Genomic DNA, 21,007 nt, shown 5'->3' with positions numbered 1-21,007 from the left:
TCCCAAAGTGCTGGGATTACAGGCGTGATCCCTTTCATTTTTAAAAACACAAATGAGCGCATCCTATACACACAGAAAATACATTAAAATCTCGAAGACAGCTTTAAAACCAGACTTAAACCCTGGAATCTCAGTTCTGAGCATAAATCTTCATTTTAACCCAAGTTTTTCTCAAATTTACTGAAATAATTTTAAATTCCAAAACGTCATGATGTTCTCTGAAACTGGTAACAGGCTTAACTTTCATCTTTAATTATTATTTTTCACTGCACAAGTAATAAGTATTCACTGTAGACATATTAAAAACAATGATATATTAAGATACAGCTATATGAAATCAAAAAGGCTAAAATCCAATAAAATGGTCAAATTATTACTCTTACTGACAAATGGAAGAATGTGTTCAGGATATAATATATGGTTATAAAAGGTCTTTTGTTGTTTTTAAATCATGGAGAGATAATTTGGCCACATTCCCATGATGAGCTTAACTTAACAAAGTCACTGGAGAAATAAATTTAATAGGCATGTTAATCTTTCTCAGCTGTATCTTGAAAGATCTAATTAATACTAGAGAAGAAATAATTACAAGTATTTTAAAAATTGGTTAATAAATCGACTAAACCAAAATCAATTTCTTTAAAGCCAGGGAATATAGCTCCCCAAGTTTACTGTGGATTAAAACAAATAAATGTTTTTGTTATAAGCTATAAAAATTGATTTGCAGCTTCAGATCTTATATACTATTAATAAAAACACAATATATAAAGCATACTTAAATTGCACAAGGTATTTAAAAATCACAGCTAAAACATCAGTGGAAGTGCAACAAAATAAAGAATGAGCAGTGTGACTGCTTTGAAACTGCTATTAATTTACATGGTTCTAAAACCAGAAAGCAGTATTTTACCTATCCTTTAATTGCTGCCTAATGTACAGGACTAATGTTTAGACTAATACTCAACTTTCAGAACACTCACTGACTTTAATCCCTAGAAAGTCAGAGTCAGAAAGACCCCTTCCAGTGTTCCATTATGAGCAACTACAACTAACAACGTGACAGGAGTATGAAAGAATTTGTAAAAAATGTCACTTTTTCTATTTTTTAGGATAATTACGTCATCTCACTGCTCTTAGGTCTTGAGAGAGAAAAAGCATAGCCCATGGCTCATGAGTTTCATGGCTCATGGACCACATTAATCTTTCTGTCCCTAATCCCTATATATACAGAATACAAAATTAGAAAGCCACAATGAGGTTTTGCTTACAAAAACGTTAATAAAACCAAAGCTCAACAGTAGTGACAACATACAACACATCAGCAGAGTTTTAATTTTACTAAAAGCATTTAACAATTAGTTGGTAAATCTTGTTTATCATATATATTACTAATCCATATAAAGAGATCCTTTAAAAAGTAGAGTATGAGATCCAGCTGCTTCCTCAAAGACTTTTCAAATGTCACTAATAAAAAAATCATATGTGAGACAGGCAAATAATATGTGGTTATAGCCAAAGATACAACAGGAGTTCCAGTAAGGAAGTAACTCCAGTGAGAAAAAAGGGTGATCAGATCAAAATTCATGGAGAAAATAGGACTTAAACTTTAATCTTAAAGCTACTTTGTAAATAAGTTTTTTTTTTTTTTTTTAAAGACAATTATAAGAGGAAGTGGACAGTTCTATTTCATCAGTGCTTAGGATGAGAAAAAAACGACTCATCAAATCAAGTATGGCATAGTGGAGAGGGAATGCTTATCTTCAGTATAAACAAGATAAATAGGTTAGGCAAATCTTAGAATAGTAGGAATGGAAGTACTTTTCAAGATTAGGAAGAAAATCTGGCAAAAACAAAAAAAAAAGTTTTATTCTTGTTATTAAACAAAAAGTATGTGGTAGATTACATTAAACATCCACAAAATCCACAAAGAGAATACAACCAGAAAGACAAAGTAGCAAAGAATAAAAAAGAACACACTAGACCAAGGGTCCCCAATACCCAGGTCATGGACCAGTAATGGGCCGGGCCTGTTTGTTAGGAACTGGGTGGGCTGCACAGCAGAAGGTGGGCCATGGGCAGGTGAGCATTCCACCTGAAGTACACCCCGTCAGATCAGCAGCGGCACCAATTTCTCAAAGGGGTGCAAACCTTCTTATGAACTGCACATGTGATGAATCTAGGCTGTGCACTCCTTATGAGAATTTAATGCCTGATGATCGTCAATTGTCTCCCATCACCCCCAGACGGGACTGCCTAGTTGCAGAAAAACAAGCTCAGGACTCCCACTGAGTCTACATTATGGTGAATATGTAATAATAATATAAATAAAGTCCACAATAAATGTAATGTGCTTGAATCATCCTGAAACCACAGACCCCACCACTACCCATGTCTGTGGAAAAATTGTCTTCCATGAAACTGGTCCCTGGTGCCAAAAAGGTTGGGGACTGCTGCACTAGACAACCCAAAAAACGGAAGTTACAGTGAACTCAAACTTAACTCTTCATGGTGGTAGAAAAACAAAACACGTAAGTACATTTAAATAAAAGAAATGTAAATAACTTAATGAATGAACCAAATGATTAACTGCAAAATTTGTTTGGAAGGGGAACAAGCCTAAACAGCGATAAAACACCCTTCCTCAGCACATTATAATGACATAGTTTAGGAGGTGATGGGTCTGACATTCGGGAACTCTGCTCAGCAACAGCTGGAGGGATAGGAAAAAGTTTACAAACTTAAATGAGAAGCCAGAGTGTATACATATATACATACATATGTATGTGTATATATATATATGCATGCATGTATGTAAAGAGACATATAAAGATCAATAAAAAATTGTTAATAGATTATCAGTTTAAGACCCAGATGCTTTGTGTGATTCTTTTCGTTCTTATATTTCCATTAGAAGAGACTATATGAGAAACAGGCTCCAAAAATTAGGACAAGCTTTCAAAATTAACACTTTCTAAATGAACGAAATTATTGAATTAAAAAGATACTTACTGAAATAAGTTTATATACATATCCACATCCCTCATATCTGCTTGCAACCAATCTTTCTTAAATCCAAGGACAAGTGTGTTTGGCTTCATACGACCAAGACCAGCAGCCTAAAATATAGGGTCAATATAACTTTACAGATATATTATTTTCAACAAAATGTTTTCTGAAGTGATAAAACTGTCCTCCAAATTGACAGCTTCTATAGACATTCTTAGCAAAAATTCTTCAGCATTCCATATTCATATTTACTTATAAATGACATATACTACTCCATTGTTATTACTTACAATTAAACATACACAAAAATATAATTTAACAATAAAACACGAAAAATTCTAAATGTACATATTTTTGTACTTTTATGATCTACCAAAATTTTCATATTTTTTACTAAGAGAAAGAGAATATAATCTTTTTAAAAATTATAATACAGTGGCATTCTCATTTATATATTGTGATAACAGCCATTAAAAACTATAAACAAAAGTCCAAATGAATGCAGTTCTGAATCACATCAATACTAAAATCTGAATTTGTTCTACCAATCATGCAAAAGTTTTTGCTGACATTTGGCTAGTTAATTTCCTTCCTCAGTTGTTCCATCAATTTTTCTTGCAACCTCATCAGGATTTGCAACTCAGTATTTTTAACAATAGGGAATTGGTTTCAGGGTCTCCCTTCAGTCCTTCCAGGATACCAAAATCTGCAAATGCTCAAGTCCCTTATATAAAATGGCATAGTATTTACATATAACCAACACATATCCCCCCTTATTCTTTAAATCATCTCAAGATTACTCATAATAGCTAATACAATATAAAGTTATATTTTTAAAATTTGTATTATTTTTATTGTTGTATTATTATTTTTTCAAATAATTTCAAGCCATGGTTGGTTGAATCTGCAGATGTGAAACCTGAAGACACAGAGGGCCAAAGTATCCCCCAAAATCCACTCAATCTAAGATTTTTAAACACATTAGAAAATTCTATTTCCAAGATTGTGTGCACACACAAGTTTTAATATTTTATTGTAGCAAAAGATAAATAAAATTGTCATTTTAACCATTTTTAAGTGTACAATTCAATAGTATTAATTATATTCACAATGTTATATAAGCAACACTACTATCTATTTCTAAACATTTTTCATCACCCCAAACAGAAATTCTATAACCCTTAAGTAATAATCACCCATTCCCTTCTCCCTCCAACCCTTGGTAATATGTACTTCTGTCTCTATGAATCTGCCTATACTAGATATTGCATGAGTGAAACAACAGTATATGTTCTTGACATAATGTCTTCAAGGTTAATCCATGTTGTAGAACTTCGTTCCTTTTTATGGCTGAATAATATTCCATTTTACACCCACACACACACCCATTTGTTTATCCATTCATCTGTTGGGAGACACTTTTGTTTTTATCTTTTGGCTACTGTGAATAACACAGCAATGAATATTTTTTATCTGTCCCTTTTATTACTCATGCTTTTGGTGTCATATCTAAGAGTCCACTAACAAATCCAATGCCATGAAGTCTTACTGCTGTTTTCTTCTAAGAGTTTTATGGGTTTTGCTCTCATTTATGTCACTAATGTAATTTTTATATATAGTGTGAGGTCACACATAGGATTATTTGTGACATACTTATGTCATTTTTTGAAAAAAAAATTAATTCAAATATTTAGCAAGTGTTGACCTGCCACTTGGGATAATTAGGACAGAAGAAATATCCCTAACTCTGTAAAGTTTACATCTGTTTTCAAAGTGTTCCATCCATATGCAGACTTCTTTCAAGAAGTAAATTTTCCCCCCATTCAATATTAAAAGTACCTTTGAATTGAAGAGGCAGATAAAAATATTCATTTTAGTTTTTTTAAAACTATCTTAACCACACAGCATATTTTTAATTGGGGGGGGGGCGGGGAGTAAAAGAAAACCAAGAATATCTTTAGGTTGATAGCTTTTTAAAGAACTAAGCCATAAGATAACCAGTACCTTCTTAATGGTGCAAAATACTGTCAGGGTCACTCACAGAAATTTGTTACAATCCTATAATAATTAAAAGGTTTTATTTTTATAAACTTAACAATAACATCTTGCTGTACTCTGTATACTTACATTTTCAATTTTGTTACTGCAATAACTTTCCCTTGAATGACTGAAACTTCACATGTATCACTCTCATCCCTAAATCCTTTGCAAATTCCAATCAAAGTAGTTATTCAGTCAAAGGTAATGTTTTCAGTGTCCAAATAACAATATGTTTATCAGTGGAGTAATTTGCTACTGAAAATATGTCTTCTCTGGAACATACTTCTTTACTAAGTGATAGGAAATTAGTTCTTCATGGATTACATAATTGACATCTATTTAGCAAAATGCAGTCATTTGAAGCTTATTGCACAAGTTTCAAACATTCCCACTGTGTTATTTCTTCAAATCTTTAGCAATGTTTTCTGTGCATCTTAAGCCAAAATTTGCTGACCAAAAAAACGTATTTAGTTTTGCTATTTAAATATGAAGGTTTAAAGTTGAGTTGACAATCAGGTGGCTATTGCCTTACAAAAATTTTAAAGGGAAAAGGAAAATACAAATATACAAAACAAGAAAATTAGCAATGCTAATGTCCTTTGCTCAAAAAGGTCTTTAAGCAAGCTATTTATTGATAAGACTGTCTCTTTTTTAAAATAGTGAAGTCTTAGGCTGGGCATGGACGCTCACGCCTATAATCCCAGCACTTTGAGAGGCTGAGGTAGGAGGACTGCTCAAGCTCAGAATTCAAGACCGGCCTGAGCAACATGGTGAAACCTCATCTCTACAAAAAATACAAAAACTAGCCAGCCATGGTAGCGCATGCCTATGGTCCCAGCTACTCAGGAGGCTGAGGTGGGAGGATCACTTGAGCCCAGGAGGTCAAGGGTGCAGTCAGCTATAGCTACTGCACTCCAGCCTGGGAGACAGAGTAAAACTCTGTCTCCAAAAAAAAAAAAAAAAAGTTTTGTTGTGAAGCTGGATACTTAAATGCTAGTTTAATGATAAATAGATGCTTAAGATTATAATTAGTAACTAGAAAGATGAGGGGACAGAGAAAAATTGAGGGTAAGTCCAGTAAAACAAATAACATCTAAAAACAGCATCTCTACAACTATACAAAAAGTCACTGTACAAACAAATTAATGTACAAAATTCTTTTGACAAAGGTAATAAACAACTAGAAGACATTTGACACTTTGTGTAACAGGTTTCCCAAAGGTAGAAAGGAAAGAGAAATACTCTCAGCAGCAATTTACACTAAAAATTTCGATTACTAGTTATACAGAGGCAACCGGCACCTATTTGTAATAATATTTCATGTAGTTCCTCAGACAGCTCTGCTAGAAAGTCAGTCTCCTAAGTATTTTTCTCAAAACAATACTCTTCTATTTATCCTAAAACTTTGTCCCACACTGATAGAGTTGTCATGGTCCACTGCGGTGAATATATTAAGTGGATGAAAGTAATTTGGAGGATGAATTCTAGCTCCTGCCAAATTTACAAAAGAATCATTTATACCACAGAGACTTTCTAGAGCAGTGATTCTCAAAGTATAGTCCCTGAACTGAATCAGCAGCATCACCTAAAACTCTGTTGGAAGTGCAAACGCTGGGCCCTCACCCCAGATCTGATTCATTCTGGGGTGGGGCCTAACAATCTGTATTTTAACAAGTCTACTAGATGATTCTTACGCGTGCTGAAGTTTAATGACCACTGCTCTAAGGAAAAATTTTTCATTCATTTCCTTCCTAAAATTTATTGTTTATATAAATTGGCTATCAGAATGTTCCTATAAATTATATAAAGGAAGCAAAATTTACCTACTAGAAATAACCATATGACCCAGTGTAGCATTCTACCTAAAATATTTCAATATTTCACATACAAAAAGGAATAAAGTATAAATAATAAACATTCATGTATCTACTGCCCTGTTAAGAAACATGAGAAACACAGTAAAGCCTCCAATGTATCTTCATGTTCTCTTTGCATTTTTACTATGTATTCTATTATTTAGAAATGCATACATACAAAATTTACTACATTTTTAAAATATTTAAATCTTCATATTGTTCATATACTTTTTAAAACTTGCTATTTTTCCTAAGCACTGTTTCTGAGGTGTATCCATGTTGATATATATAGCTCCTCTTCACCACTGTATAGAATTCTACCACACATTTGTACTATTTTCATTTCTGTGATTGATGGTTGTTACTTCCGATTCTTTTTCACTATTACAAATGACGTTGCCATGAAGTTTCTTTTTTTTTTTTTTTGAGATGGGGTCTCGCTCTATCGCCCAGACTGGAGTGCACTGGCATGATCTCAGCTCACTGCAACCTCTGCCTCAGGGGTTCAATCGATTCTCCTGCCTCAGCCTCCCAGGTAGCTGAGATTACAGGTGCATGCCACCACAACTGACTAACTTTTGTATTTTTAGTAGAGACAAGGTTTCACCATGTTGGCCAGGCTGGTCTTGAACTCCTGACCTCAGGTGATCCACCTGTCTCAGTCTCCCAAAGTGCTAAGATTACAGGAGTGACCCACTGCGCCCGGCCTGAAGTTTCATATAGCCTTCTTCACACATGCAAAAGTTCCTGTGAGATGCACACCTAAGAAGAGAGTGTCCTAGAATATTCAAACCAAATTTGCAGGACATTTTGCCAGGCTGCTTTCCTATTTTGGACAGCGTTGTTGTCCAATCTACATTACCACAGCAGTTCAAAGATTTCCAATTGCTCTATGTCAGGGGTGTCCAATCTTTTGGCTTCTCTGGGCCACACTGGAAGAAGAATTGTCTTGGGCCACACACAGAATACACTAACACTAATGATAGCTGATCAGCTTAAAAAAAAATCACAAAAATAGCTCATAGTGTTTTAAGAAAATTTATGAATTTGTGTTAGGCCGCATTCAAAGCCATCCTGGGCCATATGTAGTCCATGGGTTGGATCAGCTTGCTCTATGCCATTTCTAACACTCTGTATTGGCAAACTTAATTTTGGGTCAGTCTAATGGATATGGAATAAGAGTATATTGTGCTTTTAATTTTTATTTCTGTCATTTTGTTTTCTGTTTCTCTCTGTTCATATCTTTCGCTTTTTTTTCTGTTACTGACATAGTATTTCTGTCTGTATTCTGGACCATATCTTTTGTTGATTACATGTCAGGATCACCATCTTCCCTTGGTCTATGCTTCCTTTACTTATTTTCATGTTTTCTTTAGAATCTCAAAATTTTAAACTACAAAACTACTGAACTCAAATTTTGGTGCCTCATTCTTCCCTAGCTCAAGGTCATAAAATTGTTTTAGAATTTTTCTAAAAATAAAACAAATCTGCCTTTTAAATTTAGGTGTTTAATCCATCTGGAGATGTGTTTTGTGTGGTTTTTGTAAGGATCTAGTATTTTTTTTCATGTTAATAATGAATTCTTCTGGCCCATGCTTTCAACAGCACCTTTGTCATATATGTTAAGTTTCTGATATATGAGTAGCTCTATTTCCTCTGTTTTGTGACATTCATCTAATTGTCTATCGCTATATTCAACACCACAATGTCTTAATTACTACAGTTTTTTGACAGGGCTTTCTTTCCTATAAAGCAAGCCTACCTTGTCCCTTCTTCCTAGATTGCATTGGCTATTCTTAACCCTGTGCTTATCAAGTTCTAAGAAACACACAACAGAAATGGATGAGAACACAATACTCTGAGCCTCCCACCTCTACTTTAACAAAGTAGCTCCACAATTACACAATTAACACAGAACAACACAACATTTCTACGGTTCCTTTAATTCTGAATTATACAAATCCAAGTAGTTTACTTTCAGTGTCTCATGCTTTACTGACTGAACTAGCCAGGTGAGCCAAAGTAGTTTACTTTAATAAAGACATAAAAAAAGATTTGCCATTTTTATTAGTATGAAGAATGAAATCTATGAAATCTAGAATTAAAAAGTTTTAAAAAGCTTATACAAATCTAAAATGTAGGCATTTGAAAAGCATTAACAAAGTTACCTGCATCAAATACTGTGCACCTTCTCTCAAGTCATCCGCATGTACTGGAGCATAAAATGCCTTCATTTTGTTCTTAATAAGCCATCGCTGATATTTGGCTTGATCGATGGACATCTCTTTCATGGCTTGTCTTCGAGGACCCTTTGAATAAAAATATTAATAATATATTTAATTAAAAGGTAAGCTACTTCACATTTATAGAAACCATTCATCCTGTTATACTGGCTTGAAACAGGTGATTAAATGTAGGGGCAGAAGTATAATAATAGCATTTTATTTTCATGTAGTCTTTTTAATACATAAGATTACAAAAAGGTAGAGTTGATGGAATAGCTAAGGCCAGTAGAAAGAATAAGAGAAGAAACACAGACTTACAAATAAATTAAAAGTTTCCATTCTAAGTAAACAGGTTAGAAGCTATCGAAAATGAAGAGATTATACAGAATAAAATAACCACCTTCTATTTTTCTACAGAAAGTTTCCCTAGTTTTGTTTTTGTTACTCCCAAATGTCTGTGTTATTAATTCTAACTTGAGAATATCACTGAAAATCAAAGTGAGCTATAAAATATTAACACATTTTTCTTCAAAATTCTGTTAAAGGATGAAATAACAGGAGAAACTAAATGAGCTTTGTTAACTCATAACTCTTATTTTGATCCTTGCAAGCAATACACAAAATGTGTTATACACAAATATATAAAACAAAAATCTAAAAATAAGCTTAAGAGTACACACCCTAAATGTAAATAAGTAAAAATATAATTTACCTTTTGTAGTAGGGAAATTGTCTCATTTGTAAATGTCTTATGCTCAAGGCTTGATTTAGCTGATCAGCTCAGAGACAAACTAGAAAACTCCACAAGTCCCAAGTGGGGTCGGTGTCTCCAAGTATCCTTCTACCACCCTACACACACACACACAGACACACACACACACACACACACACACACCCCTTGACTTTGCCACTGTATAAGCAGAACAACTAGCTGGGGATGAGACACTAGGTATACAACACACACTTCTAGAACCAAGACAAGATGAAGAACAGAAATTGGGAGAGAAGCTGATCCAACAAATACCCCTATTTCTTATGCAGCACAAGTAAGCCATCATCCAGTCTGTTCTTAATAACCACAATGCCAAAAAACTAAAAACTACTTTCGGATTAAAAAATGTTCATTATTTTTAATAGTTTCCTTCTGGCTAAAACAAAAAAGATTGGCAACTAAGTGTTTGAACTTAGAAACTCAGCATTCACTTTGTTCTTCTTACATACCAGAGATATTACTTCCCCCGGAGATATTTATCACAATTTGCCTATTTCTTCCAACCCCCATTTTTTTCTGGTAAGTAAATATTCCCAAGTGTTCTTGGGACTTTATAAAACATATATACATATGTGTGTGTGTGTGTGTGTGTAGATATATCTGTATGTGTGTGTGTGTGTGTATATATATATATATATAACTTTAAGTTCTGGGATACATGTGCAGAATATGCAGGTTTGTTACATAGGTATATAGGTGCCATGGTGGTTTGCTGCACCCATCACCCATCAACCTGTCACCTACATTAGGTATTTCACCTAATGCTATCCCTCCCCGAGCGCCCCCGCACCTCCCAACAGGCCCTGCTTTGTGATGTTCCCCTCCCTGTGTCCATGTGTTCTCATTGTTCAACTCCCACTTATGAGTGAGAACATACAGTATTTGGTCTTCTGTTCTTGTGTTAGTTTGCTGAGAATGATGGTTTCCAGCTTCATCCATGTCCCTGCAAAGGACATGAACTCATTCTCTTTTATGGCTGCATAGTATTCCACTGTGTATAAGCACCACATTTTCTTTATCCAGTCTATCATTGATGGGCACTTGGGTTGGTTCCAAGTCTTTGCTATTGTCAACAGTGCCACAATAAACATACGTGTGTATGTGTCTTTATAGTAGAATGATTTACAATCCTTCGGGTATATACCCAGTAATGGGATTGCTGGGTCAAATGGTATTTCTAGTTTTAGATCCTTGAGGAATCGCCACGCTGTCTTCCACAGTGGTTGAACTAGTTTAAACTCCCACCAACAGTGTAAAAGTGATCCTATTTCTCCACATCCTCGCCAGCATCTGTTGTTCCTGACTTTTTAATGATTGCCATTCTAACTGGTGTCAGATGGCATCTCATTGTCGTTTTGATTTGCATTTCTCTAATGACCAGTGATGATGAGCTTTTCTTCATATGTTTGTTGACCGCATAAATGTCTTCTTTTGAAAAGTGTCTGTTCATATCCTTTGCCCACTTTTTGACGGGGTGGTTTTTTTCTTGTAAATTTGTTTAAGTTCCTTGTAGATTCTGGATATTTGCCCGTTGTCAGATGGATACATTGCAAAAATTTTCTCCCATTCTGTAGGTTGCCTGTTCACTCTGATGATAGTTTCTCTTGCTGTGCAGAAGCTCTTTAGTTTAGTTAGATCCCATTTATCAATTTTGGCTTTTGTTGCCATTGCTTTTGGTGTTTTAGTCATGAAGTCTTTGCCCATGCCTTTGTCCTGAATGGTACTGCCTAGGTTTTCTTGCAGGGTTTTTATGTTTTAGGTCTTATGTCTTTAATCCGTCTTCATTTTTGTATAAGGTGTAAAGAAGGGGCCCAGTTTCAGACATATTAGTGAGAAAAATAACAGTGAATTTTGACTCCACAGGTATCAAAAAGCCAAACCACTCTACAAGGACAATAGAGTTTGTTAAAATCTACTCATAATGAATAAGAAAAACAATGAGAGCTCAAAATTCGGTATCTGTTTAAAAATGCTATTTCAAGACCATTTAGGAGCAAAAATATTTGAAAAAAACAACTACTTGAAAAAAAAAAAAAAGTTGGCTTGTCAAATTATTTCCAATCTAGAAAGCCCTATAAATTACAAATTATATACAGCATAAAAGTTTTAGTATAAAAAATTATTTCATACCTGTCAGAATGGCAATCATTAAAAAGTCAAAAAAAAAAACACAGATGCTGGTGAGGTTGCAGAGAAAAGAAAACACTTATACACTGCTGGTGGGAATGTAAATTACTTCAGCTACTGTGGAAAGCAGTTTGGCTTTCTCAAAGAACTCAAAGCAGAACTATCATTTGACTCAGCAATCCCATTACTGGGTATATAACCAAAGGAACATAAATTGTTCTACTATAAAGACACATGCATGTGCACGTTCATTGAAGCACTATTCACAATATCAAAGACATGGAATCAACCTAAATGCCCATCAATGGTAGACTGGATAAAGAAAATGTGGTACCTGTAATACCATGGAGTATTATGCAGCCATGAAAAAGAATGAGATCACTTCCTTTCCAGAAACATGGCTGCAGCTAGAAGCTATTATCCTAAGTGAACTAACACAGGAACACAAAACAAAATACCACATGTTCACACTTATAAGTGGGAGCTAAACATTAAGTACATATGGATACAAAGAAGGGAACCACAGACACTGAGGCCTACTTGAGGCTACTGAGTGGGAGAAGGGTGAGGATCAAAAAAACTACCTATTGGGTACTATGCTTATTACCTGGGTGACAAAATAATCTGTACACCAAACCCCTGTGACACACAATTTAGCTACATAACAAACCTGCACATGTATTCCTGAACCTAAAATAAAACTTTAAAAAAAACTTGAAAAAGAAAACAAAATTGATACTTACCATATGTACATGGCCACAGATCATCAAACCAACATTTTTTGTGAAATCATGAACAAGATGAAGTAAAGCTGGACGTGAGTTTGGAGCACCTGTCATAACAAGACACTGTGGCCTAATTTAAGATGAAAAGACAAACAAAATTAGATAAATTTGTGTTTCTGGCAAGATTTTAAGTTGTTTCCCTAAGAAGCTTTCTGTATACAACTGTCCTTAAGACACAGGCCACAGGATTCTCAAAAAGATTATTTTTAACCAGGACTTCTTGGTACATGAGAAACGCAGAAACAAAATCTTGGAACAAACATCATGCAAAATGTCCCTCTAAAATAATAGGTAATATTATATATCAAGATTCTGGTAGATATTACAGAAAGAAATTATCATGCTAGTTAAAAAAAAAATGTAACAATTTTTCATTTTCTGTTAAAAAAAAGTAACAATTTTTCATTTTCTGAAGGTAATAAATATTCTATTAATAATTCTTTCACAGAGTTTGCGAAACTTCCTGCGAGCACTGCTTTGTCTTCAAATATGTAACAATTTTTCATTTTCCAAAGGTAATAAATATTCTATTAATAATTCTTTCACAGAGTTTGCAAAACTTCCTGCAAGCACAGGTTTGCCTTCATGTACAAAACAGGTCACTTTCCTTCTTAGCTTGATCACTTCATAATTACTACTACTTCATGATATCAGCCCTCTCTAATCTAGCTTAACATTAATGACTGTTGTCACATGAGTAAAATCACCTATGTTGAAAAAAAGATTTCTACTTGAACTAGAAATTTGAATTCTAGCTATCAGTGACGAAAGCCAAAACTGAATTCAATTGCCTTTGCAAACGTGAGACAGTGGCATGCCTTTCATATATTTGTAGCTCTTGATTTTCACTGACTAGAAATGGAAATCACTGATATTTAATGTAAAAAATATACAGGTCTCCATTTGGTAGGTCCAAACAGGTTGGCAAAAATTCTTTAAGACAAGGATTTATATAATCAAAATAAACTATAACAGAAAGTGAATTGCAGACTACAATTTCCGACTTAAACGTTAACTTTTAGAGGAGTCCTTAAAATGAGGATGAAAACCTAAATAACGACTTTTCAAAACATACCATCTTACTTAGAATTTTAGCAAATGAGCTGGAAAAGCAATTCTGTCTGGGAGAGCTGCTTTGAGGCAATCAAACATGAAATCATGCCCCAGACTTTCTGAGCTTTAGCAAGTTACATAACTCCTTAGCCAGAGAGTATATTTCCTAGCCTTCCTAGGAGCTAAATGTGGCCCAATGACTAACTTATAGCCCATAAGTATGTTCCTATTTCCAGGGCATGTCCTTTAAAAAAGGGAGCTGTGCTGCCTCCATACATTCTTCCCCCTTTCCAGAAAGCTAGACTATGGTTGCGGTGATGACTTTGACCACATGAACAAAAACAGGTAGGGAATGGCAGACTGATAAGGAATGTGGGTTCTGAGTGACCGAAGTACAGCAAATCTGCTTACCTGCCATGAACCATCTGTCTACTTGTGGACTACCATGTGACACCAATGTCTCTCTTGTTTGAGCCAATGTATTTTTCAGTCTTTTTGTTATAGTGGTTTAACCCATACCCTAATAGAACCTGTTATTGTGAGAAATTAACTTGTAGCCCCTACCTTTACTAAATAATAAACCACAAAGATATAATTTGGTACAGTCTGATCATACCAAAAATGGTACATTACAAAGTTTATTAGGGATGACTTTGAGTAACAGCAGCAGAGTGCACATCTACCTTGATGTTATCTCCTTTCTCAAAACTCTCCACAGCATAAAGAGATTTTTTTTTAAAGGCACAAACCACAAAAATATCTAGAGCACAATAGCATTGGAATACTGAAAGCTAGAAAGCAACTGGAAGAAAAGGATTTGACAAATCAGAAAAAAATGAAATCTGAAAAGCACATGAGGAAGCTATGAAACTACCTGATTTTACATCTAAAAATCACCAAAATGCCTAGGAGTTAGGAACAGTAGGTCCCTCTGGAAGTGGCAGGAACAGTGTGTTAAAGAAAGTAAAAGTTTACACAAGAAGTAACTAGATGGATCTAAATCATTTCCATCACTGTGACAGGCCACTGTGCCTGAACCTCCCCAACCCTACTAAGCTGGGGCTTATTTGCTGGAGAGAGCCCCTGGTCTGGGAGTCACCAGCAACAGCTAGGGGCAGAAGTAAGCTACATTTAATAGAAGAGTTTAAAGAACATGTATATACTGAACCCTGAAACCTTTAAGCTCCTTTCCCCACTTGGCTCCCAGAACTCTCTACCTACAAGCAGAAGATTAAAATAATCTTTTCTGGAAAATCTAATCAGATCAAAAAGAAAGCCTTTAAGATAATCACATTCCTCAAAGAACCAGCAAAGCCACATTAATCTACATTAAGGACTTCAACGGGCAAGCTCCACTCACCAATGCCGAACTTCCCTGGCCAAGTATTAGAGATACTTCATTTCAGACAAGGCTAAATCCCAAAACCCAAATTAAAGAAACAGTAAACAGTAAGAAACTACAAGGTGAAGACAACAAAAATCTTTTGGCTGTTTGGTGAAGGTTAAGACAGTGATGAATACAGTTAAGGAAGAAGAAAAATTATTAGTTTCAGGGAAAACACAAAAGCTATGTAGCAAATAAAGAACAGTAATAATTTACTACATGGCTCAGCTGTTACAGCATGTTTAAAAGTCTTAAAAATATAAATACCAAATATGATCTAATCAAAATCGTAATATAAAATGTATTGGGAGGATGGGGTATAAAGGTAAGGATGCATGCATGTGGTAGGCATACGTAGATGAAAGACATCAGTTGATAATGCCCAAAATTAAAAATCTAAAAGTACACTAGTCCCCCCTTATCTGTGGCTTTGTTTTCCATTGTTTCAGAATATAGAACATTCCATAAATACACAATTAATATGTTTTAAATTATAAATCATTCTGAGTAGTGTGGTGAAATTTCTCAACATCCGGCTTCATCTGGCCTGGGACATAAATTCTCCCTTTATCCAGCGTTTCCGTGCTACAGACACTGCCTGCCCAACATCTGTCCTAGTTATCAGATCAACTGTTGCATATCGCAGTGCCTGTGTCCAAGAAACTCTTATTTTACTTCATGACGCCCTCAAAGCACAAGAGTAGTGATGCTGGCAATTTGAATATGCCAAAAAAAACTTTTGCTTCCTTTAAGTGAAAAGGTGAAAGTTCTTAATAAGGAAAGAAAAAAAATTATATGCAAAGGTTACTAAAATCTACAGTAAGAAAATGAATCTTCTAACTGTGAAATTGTAAGGAAGGAAAAAGAAACTCATAATAGTTTTGCTGCTGCACTTCAAACTGTAAAAGTTACAGCCGTAATGTGCAATAAAGGGTTTAGTTAAGATGGAAAAGGCACTAACTTCGTGGATAGAAGACATGAACAACAACAACAAAAAGGTGTTCTGACCCATGACAATCAAGTTCAGTACTCTCTGCAGTTCCAGCTATCCACTGAGGGTCCTGGAACATAACCCCTGTGGATAACAGGGGACTACTATGCAGCAAGACAAGCATGGTATTTATGAAGTAAATAACATGGTTACCTGTGGTTGTGAGAGAAAGAGGGATATGAGGAGCAGGCAACTATTGATTTTCATGAAAAACCTTGCAGACTAGCTTTTCCTCTTTACACAATATTCATGTATAATTCTGATAAAAATTAAAAAGCCAAATTGGGATAATTTTTTTTTTTTGAGACAGGGTCTCGCTGTTGCCCAGGCTAGCATGTAGTGGTGCAATCATGGCTCACTATAGCCTAGACACTCCTTGGCTCTAGCAATCCTCCAGCCTCAGTCTCCCGACCACAGGTATGCACCATCATACTTGGCTATTTTTTAAATTTTTGTAAAGACAAGATCTTACTATGTTGCCTAGCCTGGTCTCAAACTGCTGGTCTCCAACGCCTAGGCTCAAGTGATCCTCCCGCCTCAGCCTCCCAAAGTCATGGGATTGCAGGCATGAACCAATATGCCCAAAAATAAATTTTTTTTTAATATTGGCTTTACTACAATGAGCAAAAGCAAGAGGTTTTTTTGTTTGTTTGTTTGTTTAATTGATGGCAAATAAACATAGACTCTTGGTCATACTCTCAGTTCTAGGATACAACTTTTTACATCAAAGAATAATTTCTATTTTCTGTCATCCTTGACATCACTATCCAAAATATGCTTAAGTGAAAAGTTTTCCTCCCAGGGCTCTCATTCCTTCTTCTCCATTTCTGTCTACCCTAAAGCTGAAGACCTGCATGTGGTCTCTCAGAACTTTTTATTCTAGCAAAAAGGAAGGGGGAATTCGAAAGAGTAACAAAAAAATAAACAATTACTTTTCTTACTGGCAGAGAGACTGGGTAGAGCAATTCTCTTTTGACATCTATCTACGTTTCAGGGTTTCTTTAAAAACATTATTTTCCCTTTTGGTTTACTAATAAACATGGAAAAGATTTGTGTTTATCATGCAGAAGCCAATAAGGAGGGATTACTCATGACTAAAGAAAGTTTATACCGATGGTTAATAAACTATTAGAAAGATAATATATTCTTTTTTTGTTTTTTGAGATCAAGTCTTGCTCTGTTGCCTGGGCTGGAGTGCAGTGGCATGATCTTGGCTCACTGCAACCTCCGCCTCCTGGGTTCGAGCCATTCTCCTGCCTCAGCCTCCCAAGTAGCTGGGACTACAGGCACGCGCCACTACGCCTAGCTAATTTTTGTATTTTTAGTAAAGACAGGGTTTCACCATGTTGGCCAGGCTGGTCTCGAACTCCTGACCTCAACTGATTCCCCAGCCTTGGCCTCCCAAAGTGCTGGGATTACAGGCGTGAGCCACCGTGCCCAGCCAAAAAGATAAAATATTCTTAAAGCCATTTATTGAGGAAAATAGTAATAAATGCTCTTTAGTATAAGCACTGATTCTTTGTCACTATAAGTTGCTTCCAGTTAATCACTGATAAGACACAACTAACAATTTTAGTGTGTTAGTAATGTTACAAAATAACGCATGTCAAAAAATCTTTATGAATCTCATACTTACACAGTTACGTAACTTTAATGGCCATGGAGAAAATAAAACTTTGACTTTATCATACCCATCATTTAAAAGTCTTCAAGTGAGAAACCTCCAAAACCCTCATAACATTTTTTAAGGTAGATGTTAATTTTTCTCTTTGTACAATTTTGTTCTTGAATAATTAAACTGCCCAAGTCCCATTAAAAATGTGAAATGTACATGAAAATGTCAATGAAAAATAAGAACTGACTGGCCAGCAAAGAGAAAATGCTTCCATGTTTCCTTCTTTATCACTTACCTAAAGTTTTTCACGTGGTCTTCCACTCCAGAAAGACGAATTGAATGCTGCAGTGCATTCAGGTAAGTCAGGGCTTGTGTAGAGGATCCCCAATTCACATCTGTGGGAAGATAATGTTCATGCAGCATTAACATCAGTAATAACAACCAATCAATAGCCAATCTGAGACATACAGAATTAAACATGCTTTCACATTTAAAAAGTCAATTGCTGAAATACACTATTGTACTTTGAATAGTTCACATATACAGCAAGATATTAAGACTGATAATCTAAACTATAATTCATTTAAAGAAAAAGTATTACTTAGAAAAGATTGAGATGACAGGACTGCAGACATGCTGTGCATACAACCCTAAAAGAGTCTTTCACAAATAAATATGTTAAAATTATTGTTTGTATATAGCCAAAGGTCTAAATGGAAATGAGCAAATTTCTAATTGTTAAGAAATACTTATTTATAGTACTTAACTGTTTGGGTTATTTGAACAGGATAATTTTATTTCTCACTGAATAAACAACTTCAAATGATTTTAGACATTTGTTAATTTATAGACTTGACAGGTACGTTAGAGAAATAACTGCTTCTAAAATGTTTTATTTCATTTCTGGAGCTACCACTTTAATCTAAAAGCTCATCATTTCATATCTGGATTACAAAATGTGTTCTTACTGTTTAAAACTACTATATTGAAACTACTCTTGTAATCTCTTCCCAGTCTATTCTATTGAGCCCAGATGAAGCCTTTCTCATCAGGTCTTTCTTGTGTCACGGGTTATAATGCTCAATACCGGGACCAATCCTAACATACTCTAGCATCATCATCTTACATGGAGATACATTTAGCTGTTATCAATACGACATACTAGGAAATCATTAATCACTACCCAGTTAAAACAAGTTTGTCCAATTTCCCCTGCTACACAGTAACCTGGTGGAAAAGATACTATGTCTTCTAGTATTTTGTTAACTCCATGGTACTCACTCCACTTCAAGGACCACAGTAGATTATATGTATAAATAGCCTAGCTTATTAGGCTATACAGCTACTACAGTACTGTAACTGGATCCTTTCAAAAAATAATTTAAAAATATACTGAGTGCAGCAAAATGTTAATTATATGAATTTATTCTTTTTCTACAAATAGGATCAATTTAATTTATGAATGAGAATGGAAACCAGAATAAAAAATCTCAAAGTAATTGTTTTATTAAAACTACATGTATTTGAAAAAAGTAAAACTTTAAGAGTTTGGAAATAAAGTATTTTAGGTTTTATACAAAGTAGCTTTCAAATATACAAAAGATGATGCTTAAAATGAAAAATAACAAAGAACTTCTAGATGTTTTCTAGCTTGGGATACAAACAAAAAAGGCTACTGACCTGGTTTTTTGTAGGTAACATAAATATACAGCCCAAGGACTATCACATATGTTAGCAATGCAGCCCACCAGTTAATGACAAACATTACTATGCAACAAAGAATTGCTCCAAGAAGTGATATCCACATGTTGTAGTATTTGAATGCAGGACGCCACCCTAACAATAACAAATAAATAAAAGTCACTCAAATACCTCATCTGCTTTACACAATGGTACATATGTATTCAAAAAATAACATTCTTTATGGCTGCCACACTGAGAGGACTTTAAGCATTAAGTATAAGTCTAATATTGAATAGTAAAGTCAAAGACTATTATTGATCACAATTGAATTTGACAATTCTTGATGGCTATGAAAAGGTTAACATCTATTTCCACATTATTGTATCTTACTAGTTCTGTATTCAATAGACTCTTCTAAAAAAAAATAAATCAACCTACCTTAGGTGAATGTTAAAAAGTATAGAAGGTTTTAAAAAGAAAGGTTTCAAATTGAATCCTTAGTAGTAACTAGGCTTTATTTTCTGGTTCTAGGATGACCCACATCCATAGTCTAATGAATATATAAAACATTTTGAACAAAATGTTCATAAAAATCATTAAAAACATAATCAACTTGCTAGAAAAACTAAGAGCTGACTACAGAAACACATACCTTCCCGTTTAGTGAAGTATTTATGAAGGAAGCTCACTTTAAAAAATGTTGAAGACCATGTTTTTCAATTTTCATTGGTAGGTAGTTCCAAAGCCAAAATTATTTAAAAAAAATAATTTCAATAAAATTTATATATTTAAAGTAAAAACCTGACGTTACAATGTTTGTGTCCAAAGTTCTCATACTTTATCTTCCCTGTTCTCAGACTTTCAAATCTTTAAAAGGAACAATGCTTTTGTTCCTTTTTTAAAATTAAAATTTTAAAATTCCTTTTCAGAATTTTATAGAACTCGTGTTAAAACCATTTTCTTACAGGTAAACTATATCATAATGATGTTCTTAGAACTAAAATAGAAATCAGCTAAAGACTGAAAAACTAGTTTTTTAAAAAAGTAACAATTTTTCAGTGTTATCAGAATTAGAGACTAATCCTATCAAACGCTTTGAAGACAAGAAACAATATTATCAGTACACTTACTGATAAAGAGATCTTTGAAGGCTTAATTTGAATTAACTGTAAAGATAGACTTGGCATTAATGAACTAATCCCATACATAACATCTTTGAAAATGTGGCAAAAGTTTTATTTTCTTTGCAATCAAAAACAATATTTACAAACTTTTTTAAAAATGTAAAATTACCTGGAGATTTTGCAAGTGATGCATGGAATACTGAAAAATTGATTAATGCATATGATGCAAGGAAGAAGTTTGAGATAATTGGAGCAATAACATTCAGTTCAGCTGCAAAACAAACACATGCGAGATTTATTGACGTATTAGACATTTAACTTTTTAAAATTATGAAGGATTTCAAAT

The 21,007-nt window shown here is 34.4% G+C and overlaps 1 protein-coding gene across 2 annotated transcripts in view; it reads right to left on the bottom strand.

Annotated features, from left to right (window-relative positions):
• The window catches only part of SLC12A2 (solute carrier family 12 member 2), a 104,249-nt gene that overhangs the window by 18,633 nt on the left and 64,609 nt on the right, over window positions 1-21,007 (bottom strand). For both annotated transcript variants that reach the window (XM_002815842.6, XM_002815841.5), the window contains exons 13-18: window positions 20,831-20,932; window positions 19,535-19,690; window positions 18,150-18,249; window positions 12,770-12,881; window positions 9,071-9,211; window positions 3,010-3,116 (exon numbers count right to left, since the gene is read on the bottom strand). In XM_002815842.6, coding sequence (XP_002815888.3) covers window positions 3,010-3,116; window positions 9,071-9,211; window positions 12,770-12,881; window positions 18,150-18,249; window positions 19,535-19,690; window positions 20,831-20,932 — 718 coding nt within the window. The remainder of the gene's footprint in view (window positions 1-3,009; window positions 3,117-9,070; window positions 9,212-12,769; window positions 12,882-18,149; window positions 18,250-19,534; window positions 19,691-20,830; window positions 20,933-21,007) is intronic.

Source organism: Pongo abelii, chromosome 4, assembly GCF_028885655.2.
Source record: "Pongo abelii isolate AG06213 chromosome 4, NHGRI_mPonAbe1-v2.0_pri, whole genome shotgun sequence".
In the NCBI taxonomy this organism is placed as follows: domain Eukaryota; kingdom Metazoa; phylum Chordata; class Mammalia; order Primates; family Hominidae; genus Pongo; species Pongo abelii.
Note: the sequence above shows the minus strand (reverse complement) of the source record. Positions and strands in the feature narration are given on the sequence as shown.